Source organism: Pseudorca crassidens, chromosome 21, assembly GCF_039906515.1.
Source record: "Pseudorca crassidens isolate mPseCra1 chromosome 21, mPseCra1.hap1, whole genome shotgun sequence".
NCBI classification, from domain to species: Eukaryota; Metazoa; Chordata; class Mammalia; order Artiodactyla; family Delphinidae; genus Pseudorca; species Pseudorca crassidens.
This window is the reverse complement of record NC_090316.1, coordinates 24,395,037-24,409,177: the sequence shown is the minus strand read 5'-3', so window position 1 is coordinate 24,409,177 and position 14,141 is coordinate 24,395,037. Positions and strand designations below refer to the sequence as shown.

At 34.6% G+C, this 14,141-nt stretch overlaps 1 protein-coding gene across 8 annotated transcripts in view; it reads left to right on the top strand.

Moving 5' to 3' along the window:
• CFAP96 (cilia and flagella associated protein 96) overlaps positions 1-14,141 on the top strand; it is a 93,884-nt gene that overhangs the window by 4,725 nt on the left and 75,018 nt on the right. For 5 of the 8 annotated variants that reach the window (XM_067721664.1, XM_067721666.1, XM_067721665.1 and 2 more), the window contains exons 4-8: positions 1,479-1,616; positions 1,717-1,792; positions 3,385-3,564; positions 7,339-7,508; positions 9,070-9,310. In XM_067721664.1, coding sequence (XP_067577765.1) covers positions 1,479-1,616; positions 1,717-1,792; positions 3,385-3,564; positions 7,339-7,508; positions 9,070-9,118 — 613 coding nt within the window. In that variant the 3' untranslated portion in view covers positions 9,119-9,310. Of the gene's footprint in view, positions 1-1,478; positions 1,617-1,716; positions 1,793-3,384; positions 3,565-7,338; positions 7,509-9,069; positions 9,311-14,141 lie in introns of those variants that run through there. The other 3 variants (XM_067721669.1, XM_067721670.1, XM_067721672.1) reach the window with 3 other exon arrangements.

The window sequence follows — 14,141 nt, the reverse complement described above, 5'->3', positions numbered from 1 at the left end:
AGAAAATTGCCTTGGGTCATCATGTCTGTGCCCTTGATTATTTTATCTGCTTTTTAAAACTTTAAGAAAAGTGTAAATACAAAATGTGAAATTAGGAGAAATCTTTTTTGGATAAAGAGGATAATTTATCAAAGATACGTTATTTAAAAATCATGCATGAAAATACATGTATGGGGTTTAACAATATTTAAGTTGTGGAAATTGTCAACGTGAGATTCTTTTTTTCTTTAACCTTTAAATACTTAAGATCATGTAGTCTATGTGATATCATATAATATAGCTGAGCTTTATAATATGATGTTAATTCACACTCAATAACGTTGACTCTCAATCTAGAGTTTATGACAGACGAGGATTGGTTGAAAAATAATTTGGGGCTTATTTATGGTTTTGAGATTAGTAAAGCTGAGGTCTTCAAAGTTAAATTATTACGTTTTTGTTAAGAGTGGAGAATGTCTTCTGTTATTATAGTTTATCTTTTTCCACCTTTTCACACTTTTGAGAGGTTTGAATTATTTATTTTTAAACTTTATTTATTTATTTTTGGCTGTGTTAGGTCTTTGTTGCTGCGCACAGGCTTTCTCTAGTTGTGGTGAGAGGGGGCTAGTCTTCACTGCGGTGCGCGGGCTTCTCATTGCGGTGGCTTCTCATTGTGGAGCGCGTGCTCTAGGCGTGTGGGCTTCAGTAGTTGTGGCATGTGGGCTCAGTAGTTGTGGCATGTGAGCTTCAGTAGTTGTGGCACGTGGGCTTCAGTAGTTGTGGCTCGCGGGCTCTAGAGCGCAGGCTCAGTAGCTGTGGTGCACAGGCTTAGTTGCTCTGCGTCATGTGGGATCTTTCCGGACCAGGGCTTGAACCTGTGTCCCCTGCATTGGCAGGAGGATTCTTAACCACTGCGCCAGGAGGGAAGCCCCTATTTATTTTTATTATTACTACTTTTTCTTGGGTTTCTTTGTTTTCTTCTTAGATATAAATTCAGATGTGCATTTTTTGGGTCACTACTTCACTTCTTTTTCATGTAATATATGTATTTTATCCTTTAAATAACTGTTTTGTATTTTTTAGCCTCTCCCACCCTCTGGAACTTATATAATATTGTAAATCAACTATACTTAAATAAAAAATAAATAATTTAAAAAAAACAAAGATTCTGTTTGTTGTTATAGTTAACTGAATTAATGTAAACTCTTCTACTTCTAACTTCCTAGAGATTATCAAGTTTTGTTTATGTAGAGCATTTAAAATAGGCATAAAAATTAAAAATATTATCTCAAAATCTGTGACTTTGAAAAATAGGGCAAATTAGATTACAAAATAAGAAAAAAAATTTTTTTCTTACCAAAGTTAGGCAAGTCAGTTCCATTGCATATATTTTGCTCCCCTTTTAATAATATTTTATAAATTATGGTAAAATATGTATAACACAAAATTTGCTATTTTAACTTGCTCCTTTTTGTTCTTGTGGTTAAACTGTATTTAAGATGTGGATTAGGAAGTTACTATGGAACAATAGGTAGACCAGTCCCATTTTTCAGTGCACAATCAAAACCCAAAGAAAAATATGAGCCACCTGGAAAGAATTTGTACACAAACCCAGGAAAGAAAGGAACTGGATATGGGTAAGATTTTTTTAATACTTTTGCATCATTTGTTTGGAATTAAAAAAAAATTTAATTTCTGAACCCTGAAGTCATCATCATTATTGTTTTCCTTCTTTAGCTATGCAAATGTTACCATAGGTAAACAGTTTTCCCACTCTGCTGATTTCTATGATGCAGCAAAACTAAATGACAAGGTAAAAGAATCTATTTTAACTTTTTCCAACCTTTCTCTTATTTAGTTGACTTAGAGAATTCACTTGTGATCTAATTAGGGTTTGTTTCATTTTATCTATTTGTATTACTTGGGCAAGGGCAGATTGATGTTTATGAATTGTGATAATTTTACCTTTCTGATATTAGATTCCCAGAATGAGCTTTAACCCCTGCTATAGTTTACCACGTCTATCCTGTATCTCTCCAAACCAGCTGTGAGACTTCTGTTAAGTTGGCCTGATCAACTATGCTCTATTTTGGTTAGAAGAGTCCTAAAAGTATCCTGGTCCTTAGCCGTGTTCCCACCACACCCTAATATATTGTGCCTAAAAAAGTAGTGGTAGTGGGCTTCCCTGGTGGCGCAGTGGTTGAGAATCTGCCTGCTAATGCAGGGGACATGGGTTCGAGCCCTGGTCTGGGAGGATCCCACATGCCGCGGAGCAACTAGGCCTGTGAGCGACAACTACTGAGCCTGCGCGTCTGGAGCCTGTGCTCCGCAACAAGAGAGGCCGCGACGGTGAGAGGCCTGCGCACCGCGTTGAAGAGTGGCCCCCACTTGCCACAACTAGAGAAAGCCCTCGCACAGAAACGAAGACCCAGCACAGCCAAAAAATAAATTAATTAATTTAAAAAAATATCCTTACAATGGAGATATTATTAAAAAAAAAAAGTAGTGGTAGTACTTTTGGGCTGATCAGGCCATTATGGTGAATGAATGGGATGGAGGAGTGATGGGGAGAAGGGAGGAAGTGGAGAGTAGAGAATGAAAACCTACAGAAGAGAAAGTGAAAGGACGGGAGAAAACGACTCACTTTATTACATGGCAGAAATAAAAACTGAGATGTACTGGCATAAGCCTCTTACACTCACTTTCTACAATATTTGACTTACAGTGAAGCATATTCACATTTGTGGATACTTTTCTCTCTTTAGAGTTTTTACTTTTAGAACTTATTATTTATAAGTCAGAAATTTTATGTCCCTGGATTTCCTAAAATAATATTGTAATATAAAAATGTTGTAATGTAGAAAGTAAGTATTCCTTATTTTTAGAAGTAAAAGCTGACATTCTTTTGAAGACCTATCATATGCCAGGTACTTTGAACCCATAATCTCATTTAATCTTTAGAAGAGCATTAAGGGTGGGGGGAATAGTATCATCATTATTTACACTTAAAGAAAATGTGACACTAAAAAAGTAATTTTCCCAGTGTCCCTGAGAAATGCTAAAAAGCAGGAAGGAGTTAGGGTTTGAACTAGAGACTGACTTTTTTTTACTGCCTTATATCACCCAGATGGTTGATATAGATTTGTTCAAGTGATAAATAAATCTCTATACATCAAATAAATTTATATCCAAAATGAACAGTCATAGCTGTGCTTGTTCACAAGTAAGCATATCTTTTGTATCATAAAAATAGAACATAACAAAGGAATGTTTCAAAAAAGTGAACCCAGCGGTATATATTAAAAAATCTACATATTTATATTAAAATTTAAAGGTATATTAACTCTACATTACTTCCAGTTTGAGTAATTTTTGCTATATAATTTCAAACTCTTTAATTTACAGAAAGAGAATGAAGAACACCATCGTTTACTTAAAGGGACACCTTTCAAATTAAATCTTTACCCAAGGGAATATTTTGATACCAATCCTTATTTGTTTGAGAAACCTTTACCACCAATTAAAAAAGCAGAGAAGAAAGAAGCACTTGCACACCCTTTTAAGCCCTCTTCTCCTGGTAAAAAGGTAAGTTAAAAATTTTAGAATGAAAAAATATTAAGCATTATAAAGAAACGTTGCCTCTTGCTGTCATTTTATTACCCATGTAAATAATAAACTTGTTTATAATCATGCCATGAATCATGAAACTCGTTTTTATGAAATTATGAAAAGTCATAAAACTGGATAGCATAGGGCTTCCCGGGTGGCGCAGTGGTTGAGAGTCCACCTGCTGACGCAGGGGACACGGGTTCGTGCCCCGGTCCGGGAGGATCCCACATGCCGCAGAGCGGCTGGGTCCGTGAGCCATGGCCGCTGAGCCTGTGTGTCCAGCGCCTGTGCTCCGTAGCATAGGAAATAATGAAGCTCTTATAATGAAATAATTATTAACCATTTCATAACCATTTCAAAAGTATTTTACTTTACAATGAATTTTCTAAGTGCCTCTCTAGATTTAGGTATAGTTTTTCTCAAAAGCATAAAAAGTCAGATCATCTTTAGTTTTTGAAGTGGTGATTAAAATGAACTGTCTCCCTTCTGCTGAGGTTTACAACAAGTGTGAATAGAAATGAAAATGCTTCTAACAGTAAACCTTAGTTTATGCTTTTGTTTACCTTCTGTGAATTGCTTGTTAATTTTCCTTGCGAATGTTCTATTGGGACATTTGTCGTTTTGGTACTGATTTGTAAGATCTTTTCATATATTAAGGATATTGTTTTATCATTTGTGTTGAAAATAATTTTTCTAGTCTGGTGAATCTTTGACTTTGGTTATAGTATTTTGTGCTATTCAGAAATTTAATAATTAGATGTAGTCAAATTTATCAGTCCTTTGTGCTGAGTTTATGTCATTCTCAGAATGACTTTCCTTCCCAGCAGTATTAGAAAAATATGCATTCCTGATTTCTTTTACTGAAATGTATTTTGATGTAAAGAGCAAGGTAATGATCCAGCTTTTACCTTTTTCAAAATTCAGTTTTAAGGGCAGAAGGAAGCTTTGTGGGGAGGACACGTTCTGTGCCTTGACTGTTGTTGTGGTTTCAAGCGTGTATACATCTGTCAAAGCTCATAGAATTGTAAACTTAAAATGGGTGCAGTTTATTATACTTAAATTAGATTTATGTAAAACTGATTTTGAAAAAATTCAGTTGTTCCTGATCTCACCGATAGGATAATTAGCACCCCTGCTTTGAAATGCCACCCTTATCAAATCAAAATTCCCAGTTTTTAGGTATTTTTTTTCTGAATTTTCATGTAATTTGATTGATGTTTATTTCTACCAGTACCAAACTACTTTTAATTATTTTTGCATTTTAATATTGGGTGGGTCTAGTCTCTTCTTACTCTTTAAAAAAGTTGTATGGCTGTTTTCCAATATTTATTATTTAGAACTTTGGAATTATTTTGTAAAGTGCTGTGGAAAAAAAGACCTTTGGTATTTTGCTCTAAAATTAAATCTTTAGATTTTTGCTTGTATTAGCATATTTATATTTTGAATCTTCTGATCTAGAATTAAGATACTTACAAAAACCTTTGTCTTGTAGATTTTAATATTTTACTTCACGTAGATTTATCTATCTTATATTTATTCCTACTTATTTTAAGGTCCTGGTCAATGCTTTTTTCTCCCATCAATCCTCTTATATTATTTGTTCTTATTAAAACATCTGATTTTTTAAAATAACTGGCCACTTAATTAAAGTTTCTTATGTTCTAATGGGTATTCTGTTGATTCTCTTTGGATCTTTAGATATATGATTATATATCTGCAAATAATTTTGTTCCTGCCTTTCTAATATTTATATCTCTTATGTCATGCTCATTCCAATATTTGGATATGTAATGGAGATCGTGGGAATTCCTCCAGTGTTCATTTTTATAGATGCCAAAAATAAGAATAAATCAAGAATGTATGTAGAATTATACTGAATGTTTTGGTGTAATCTGTTTAGACCATCTTTTTTTTCTCCATTGACTTGTTATGAGAAACAGTAATAGATTTCTTGGAATGATGCCCACTTGACTGTGTTGTATTAATCTTTAAGTGTAACACTGTGTTCTATTTTGTTAATATTAAGTATTTTCACATCAAAAATTTTAAGGGTTGTGACTGTCTGTACTTTTATTTTTATATGCCTTGTTCTATTTTGGTATAAGTAGATGCTAGCATCTTAAAACAATCGGGAGATTTCCTTCTTTTTCTATGTTCTGTGAGAGTTTAATAGCACCAGAAATATCTGTTCCTTGAAAGCTTGAAAGAATTCTCATAGGAAATGTTCTGGGCTTAATTTCTTGCATGATGCCCATCTGTTTTCCATAGGTGGTCTCTCTCTTTTTGAGTCACTTTTGACAATATTTTCTTTGAAAATCATTCATTTCATTCAGATTTTCAAATTTATTAACATAGAGGTGTACAAAAATACTATCTTACAGTTTTTGATATTCCATATATGTACAGGTTTCTTCCACCCATTTCTCAATCTTAATTATAATATAGACTTACCTATTTATTTTTTAAGTATCATCTAGTGGGTTGGTTTATTTACCATATATATTTTTACATTTTCAATTCATCTGTTTTGCTTTTACATTAATTAATTAATTAATTTTATTTTCTTAAGATTCCTTATTATTTGTTGCTCTTAAAAATAATCCATGTGTCTCTATCTGGAAAACTTGAAAAATTACAACCATATCTTTCAAACGAATCAAGTTTTCATGTATATCTGACTTAGACACTGTAAGAGAAAGGATGCCTAATTAAATGGGTTATTGTGATTGTATAGAGTTTTCTTGGTGACCATATATAATATAATGATAAAAATCCTGTTAGTAAGTCAGTTTAAAAGGTCAAAGCAAATGTTTGTTTGTTTTGTGTATAGCTCAAAAAATATTTTCATTGACTTCTCTTAATAGATTACAAGAAAAGTACAGTATATGGTACAGTATCCATGGGGAATTGGTTTCAGGACTCCCCCCGCCACTCTCAGGATACCAAAATTTGAGGATGCTCAGGTCCCTTATATAAAATGGCATAGTATTTGCATGTAACCTTTGTACATCCTCCTGTATACTTTAAATCATCTTTAGATCACTTATAATATCTAATACAATGTAAATGCTATGTAAAGCACATGTCAAGTTCAAGTTTTTCTCTTTGGAACTTTCTGGAGTTCTTTTTCTTTAAATATTTTCGATCTGAGGTTGGTTGAATCTGAGGATGCAGAACTTGTGGATACGGAGGACTGACTGTGGATTACATTTTCCTCTCTCTTTTTCTATGTGCTCTTCCTTTATTTTTATCAAAAAAAAAGTTTTTATTTCTAGTATCTTCCCCATCATTTACTGACATTTAGTGAACTCATGTCGTGCCAGGCTCCCTGTTGGACAAACCTTACCCTTGGCCTCTTCTGGTTCTGAGGCCTAACTCCTTTCTCTATCAGAATACATGTGACCTAGGTCTCATTCCCTCAGTAATGGGTTCACCTCCTATGTAGATGATAGCCTGATCTGATAAATTCTCACTAAAATATTAACTGTTGGCAACAGTTTAGAATATTACCTTCTTATAAATATTTACATTTTAATAGAGAACTTTTGGAATTATAGTGTCTTAACCCCATAGAATTGGTGGTAGGGAGACGCTTTGGTGATATTTGAATTAAACAGTATAGACAATTTTCTTTAAATGTAAAACCAAACTCCATGTACAGTACACAAATATGTATGAACTTCTTCAAATCTAATTTTGTTAGAAGCATTTTTACAAAACCACATTAAATTGTCTCATTTTTATTTGTAGGCTGGTGGAATGAAGGCAGGAACATTTGATTCTTACCCTTCACATTCTGCTGACCCTTACGGGGTTAAATTGACAAGCCATATTTCCAGCAAAGGTGCTAAGGTTTTCCATCCACCAGGTGGACCAAAAAGCAGACCAACTGAAAGTATAATGACTTTGAATGTCAAAAGGTAGTAATGTTACATTTAGCCCATAAACCAGACAAATTATTTTCAGGTTTTAGATTTCTTCAAAATAATATCTTTTATTTATACATACTTTAAAAAATGACAAATTTGGGTGACTTTAGAAATCTCAGCTTCTTTCTTATACCTGCCCTCCCCCGTAGAAGTTCTTTCCCATCTTCTGAAATTCCCAATTCAAAAAGCTTAATTTATCTGTACCAAACTACTCTGTTCATAACTTTTAAAGCAAATCTATATAGCACCTTATTTCGAGTCATTTGAGACTTTAGATATATAGAGTTCAGTTAGCAGTACATGTTAACATTGTCTGTTTCTCAGTCTTTTGACCCTTGTTAAATTATTATCTCTCTGTGGGCCCCAGGCTCTCAGTAATTGTGTAGAATCCTAATGACACTTATTCTGTTCTTAACTTTCAAATAGCCTATGAAAGCAGGAAATATTCCGATTAATTAAAAATGCTTCGAGGAAAAGTATATATATATTATTAATGTATCATGGAACTTCAATTTTACCTAGATTTTGAGCACTCTCAAAACTGAAAAGAAGTTCTTACAAGTTCAGAGTGTAATTTAGAATGGAACAATCCATCATTCTTTTGGTGTGTGTGCAAGATCATAAATAACTGAAGAATTCATTTGATTACCTTTCCACCTATTCATTGGAAAACTTTTAATGCCAATTTAACTAACTTACATATTTCTAACTTCAGTGTAATCATACAATGGATTAGGTAAAGGACATCAAATTCACATTCTTTCCTTTTGTAAAAACAGTAGTACATCTTGATCACTTGCGGACAGTGATTGTAATACCAACATGATTATTATATCACAAAAGACCTGCCCTTCATTATTTATGTAATTTGACTGTTGTCTGTAGGAATAATATTCTTTGCAGGCTAGTTGGTAGACAGTCGGTCTGGGAACCAAAGGTATGAAGCCTTTTTTCCATGTGTTTGGACCTTTATCCTTTGGCAAGTTACCTATCAGTACTCTGGCCAACTTTAGTTATACAATAGAACTGACAGTAAGATTGGAATTTTCCTCACAACACTGACCCTCAAATAGATGGAATTTTTTTGGTGCAGGGTGGTTTCAGGTTTTCTGGCTATCCAGAGGACAGATCCAAGAAAGCTCTATGATGCCCTAGCATATATGTTTAGAGCAGAGTAAAGAAAAAAGTCGCTGATTGTTCTTTTGGAAAATCAGCAGTTTATCTTTTGTTGAGTAATTTTGAGTTTATTCAATCCCTCTTTTTTTTACATGATCACAAATATTATCCTAAATCAAGTTTTAGCTTCTTTTATCCTAATTTAAAAACTAATAAACCTTTGGGCAATAGCATTTAAAATTGGTATCATAAACCAGTTATTCCCTCTTAAATTACATTTTAAAAGTATATCTGACATATAAAGTGAAGCTTTTTATTTGGTGAGAAAATTTGGTTTTGGATTGGTAATTTTTTATTGCAAAATGTTTTTACAAGAATAAACAGATGTATTACCTGCACCTATAAAATTAAATGTGCATTTATTTTTCAATTTTAGGGCACTAAATATGAAGAACTACAAGACTGCTTCAGTACAGTCCTATTAGCATCTGGAAGACAAGTAGCCTTATAAGTCCTGACTACCAAAAATTCATTATCAAGTGCTCATCACTTGAAAAAATATAAGATATTGTGGAACAAATAGCTCAAGCATTTAAAAGAAATTTAGGGCTGTGACTCTAATACTCTTCCATCTTTTAGTACTATTACATAATAAATAGTATTTGTTAATAATTTAACATGTGCTTGCTGATCTGTGTTTAGATCTGTGTTTCTGAGGAGATGTTTAGGAATGTTTAGAAATGTTATAAAATCTTGAAGTGTAGTCTGTCATTTGAAATATTTTGCTCCTAACGTTAAAAAATTGCAGGGTTGGAGGGTAGGGGTGGAAATGGGGGCTGGAGGGGTAGAACATGCACAGTGAATTCTTAATTTGCTGTTCCTTCTTGGAGGTATTTGAAGGTTGAGTTGATAGTTATCCTAGTGTCATAGCCCGTTAAAGCATTCTTAACATCAAAGAGAAGTATTGATCCAGTCATATTGCATAGATTCATGTATACACACATTATATAGTGAGGCAGATAGCTCAATTTATGTGGTATCGTGCCTTCTATTTGTGGCCTATGTAGAGCATCAGATCAGCCAATGGCAGCCTCAGGATGAGCAGGGGGAAGGGAGAGTGGGCATGTACTTTAAGTTCAGTGTCTTACAAGAAATGGCCAGGTTTCAAAAGATAGGTGCAGTTGGTCTGTGGTGTCCTCTCACGCTCCTCGGTAGCTGCTTAGAGCTGCCTCTCTCGTACCTGCCTCTCTAGGTCTTACCCTCTCCTTTCTCTTCACTCATCCTACCACTTAAAAAATATTTGTTCTTAAAAGATATGATTTAAATACATTACTGTAATTCATAGGTCTCTCTCAATAGTCCTCATTCTGTTGGGGCGGGGTGGCGGTGGTATTTAAAAAGAGAAATTTACAGTATCTATTAATATAATGTATTGCGGGAATTATTTTTGATCCGTGTTTTTTTCTTAGTACTTGTCTCTCTGCCATTCTAGACCTGTCAGAGCTGAAAACCAGAATATATAATATATAGGGGTGGCAGTAGTCTCCTTCTGGATCCACTTTTTTTTCAGTGGGGGGAAACCATGTCAATCCAGATCCACATCTGGCTTTTAAAGGGATTGCAGATGGTACAGAGAATTTTTAATGTTGTCAAAAATCTATTTTTATTTCCATGCCTCATAACTGTTTACTTTTTTCTAAAAGAAACTATTTTTTAAAAGATTTTTAAAGAAGACTTAAAAAATTTTCTAAAATATTTAAAAATTTTGTTTCCTATCCAAAGGACAGTATGGAATGAAGATCTTGAAGACATTGTCAGGGGTATAATGAGACTCAATGGAGAATACATTTGTCTTCAGAATAGCAAAGGTTTTGCCAGGTGGACAAAACTGAATAAAAACTCATTTAGGGGCTTCCCTGGTGGCGCAGTGGTTGGGAGTCCACCTGCCGATGCGGGGGACGCGGGTTCGTGCCCCGGTCCGGGAGGATCCCACATGCCGCGGAGCGGCTGGGCCCGTGAGCCATGGCCGCTGAGCCTGTGCGTCCGGACCCTGTGCTCCGCAACGGGGGAGGCCACAACAGTGAGAGGCCCGTGTACCGCCAAAAAAAAAAAAAAAAAAAACATTTAGTTGCATATTGATAAATGTTACCAAACAAGCCTTATAAGTATATGCATTATTTTGAGGAAGAGGTTTATATATTCAGATTTTATTAAAATCTAAATAATTGCTCATTTTCACCTCTGCCTTTTGTTAGCTATTTATTAATGTGCCTCTCATAACAATGCACACTTCATATAATTAATTCATAGATGCAAATACTCATCTAATGCCTCCTGAAGGGTGTAAGAAGCAGTGTGACAGTTGACAGAGCTTATCTAGAGTTTACATAAATATATTGTGTCAAATAGAGAAACCAGTAATAGGAATAGTGAAGCCTATAGAAAAGTTAAGATTTTTGAAATGATCAGAAATAGAGGAACACACACATACAAATTTGATTTGAGGGGCACAAACTATTTACGATGCCCATTGTTTTCTTACAACTAGTGTCTCTCTCCTTTTAGTTTTGAAAATATAACAATACAGTACAACATTAGGTGGTTTCCTGTGAAACAACCTTTTTCCCCAGAGTCAGATGTGAAGAGTTAACATTAATGGACACCGGTGTCCTGTCTCTTGACAACTCAGGCGTGTAGTTATCTACTGCCCATTAGGATGCCTGTATGACTTGAGTGGTTTTCTGCATCCACCTTCAGAGAATAATGGAAGCAATAATATGCTTGCTTAGTAGTAGTTAATCTTTGTTATGAACCATCCAACCACACCTATTTAAGGCTCAAAGTTGAAACAAAGATTAAGGATGTTAACCTGATCATGGAAGAAATGCTTAACTTTGAGAGAGACTTAGATCAATAAGGAGCTCCAACAGGAAGTGGAGGGAATGTTAAGCAGTAGCATAGTGTATTTTTGGAAACCTTACCCTGCTTCTTCAGAGATTGCTTGCTCCTCTTGTATGTTAATATTGTGGACTGTGTATTAATAATAAGCCAGGCTCAACCTATGACTAGCTGGGTAAATTGGAGCAATTTAATTAAGCTTTAAACCATATCTCCAGCTTACAACATTATCCTGAATCAGAGTTCTATTTATAACTGCCTACAAGACATCTTTTCTCTTTTTAAAATGATCTCCTAGAGAGCTCAAATGTAATGCTTCCAAAATGAAATCTATCATTTTTACCTCTTAAATTAGCTCCTCATTAATTATTCCCTCTCGGTAAATTGTGCTTCCAAATATCATATAACTTAAAACAAATCTTGAAATTATTCAGAAATCATCTCCCTTTACCATCCAATCACTACTTCACTAAGTTAAAAACTCTTTAGTGGATTCCCATTATCCTTAAGATAAAGGCAAAATCTATATCAGGGTTAAAAGGCTCTTCGAGACTTGACTCATTTCTTTTCCTTTATTTCTTGTTACTCTTCTTTGCTCTTTTCATTCTACCTAGGGTAGATTTATTTCACTTTTTATGATGACAGACATGCTGTCCCTTGCCTGGGAGGGATTTATCTACTTTCTATAGCTTGGAATTTTTCCCACCATCCATCATCTTCTTACTTTACTAACTCCAATTTGTAGACTTTCAGATCTCTTCTAAAAATGTTTCTTCCTTAAGTAAGGCCTTCCTGATCTTTGAGATGAGGTTAGGTCCCCTTGTTAAGTATTCAAATAACACCTTCTAACTTCACATTTATAATATTTATTAGCCTGCCATCTTCTGTGATATTATAAGTACTGTAAAACCGTATCTATTTTGTTTATGGTTATTAGCACCTAGCATAGCGCTTGACACTTTTTGTAGGCACTCAGTAAATATTTGTTGATTGAATGAATAAATACTATCATGGCCATATTTAATCATATTTCCCCTTCACCTTGAATTATTTGTAATTCCTTGAAAGTGACATGTTGTTTTGAGCTATTATGATGGCTCACATGCTTTTCCTTTCCTGGAATACCCTATGCCTTTCATTGTTTTGCTAACTTCCCAATTATTACTCAAAACTGAGATCAATACATAATAAAAAACCAAAGCTACATAAACAAGATGAGAAGACAACCCTCAGAATGGGAGAAAATATTTGCAAATGAAGCAACTGACAGAGGATTCATCTCCAAAATTTACAAGCAGCTCATGCAGCTCAATATCAAAAAAACAAACAACCCAATCCAAAAATGGACAGAAGACCTAAATAGACATTTCTCCAAAGAAGATATACAGATTGCCAACAAACACATGAAAGAATGCTCAACATCATTAATCATTAGAGAAATGCAAATCAAAACTACAATGAGATATCATCTCACACTGGTCAGAATGGCCATCACCAAAAAATCTACAAACAATAAATGCTGGAGAGGGTGTGGAGAAAAGGGAACCCTCTTGCACTGTTGGTGGGAATGTAAACTGATACAGCCACTATGGAGAACAGTATGGAGGTTCCTTAAAAAACTAAAAATAGAACTACATACGACCCAGCAATCCCACTACTGGGCATATACCCTGAGAAAACCATAATTCAAAATGTGTCATGTACCAAAATGTTCATTGCAGTTCTAATTACAATAGCCAGGACATGGAAGTAACCTAAGTGTCCATCAACAGATGAATGGATAAAGAAGATGTGGCACATATATACAATGGAATATTACTCAGCCATAAAAAGAAACGAAACTGAGTTATTTGCAGTGAGGTGGATGGACCTAGAGTCTGTCATACAGAGTGAAGTAAGTCAGAAAGAGAAAAACAAATACCGTATGCTAACACATATATATGGAATGTATATATATGAAAAAAAAAATGGTCATGAAGAACCTAGGGGCAAGACGGGAATAAAGACACAGACCTACTAGAGAATGGACTTGAGGATACGAGGAGGGGGAAGGGTAAGCTGGGACAAAGTGAGAGAGTGGCACTGACATATATACACTACCAAACGTAAAATAGATAGCTAGTGGGAAGCAGCCGCATAGCATAGGGAGATCAGCTCGGTGCTTTGTGACCACCTAGAGGGGTGGGATAAGGGAGGGTGGGAGGGAGGGAGACGCAAGAGGGAAGAGATATGGGGACATATGTATATGTATAACTGATTCACTTTGTTATAAAGCAGAAAACTAACACACCATTGTAAAGCAATTATACTCCAATAAAGATGTTTAAAAAAAAAAAACACCAAAGGTAAAGAATTAATCAGACAGAAAATTTACAGGCTTACACGCTGATGTTAATATTTGAAAAAGATTGAAAATCAAATAATTCAAAGAGAGAAAAACAACCAATTGAGAAGCAGATCTGAAAAACTTAAAATTGGTTTTTTAAAAAGCCCACCTAGAAAAAAAAGAGAGGTGAGAGAGAATACAAACTATCCTCTGAGTAAGGAATAGATTTAACCACAGATGTAGCAACGGTTAAAACATGTACAATTCCATGTCAAATACATTTG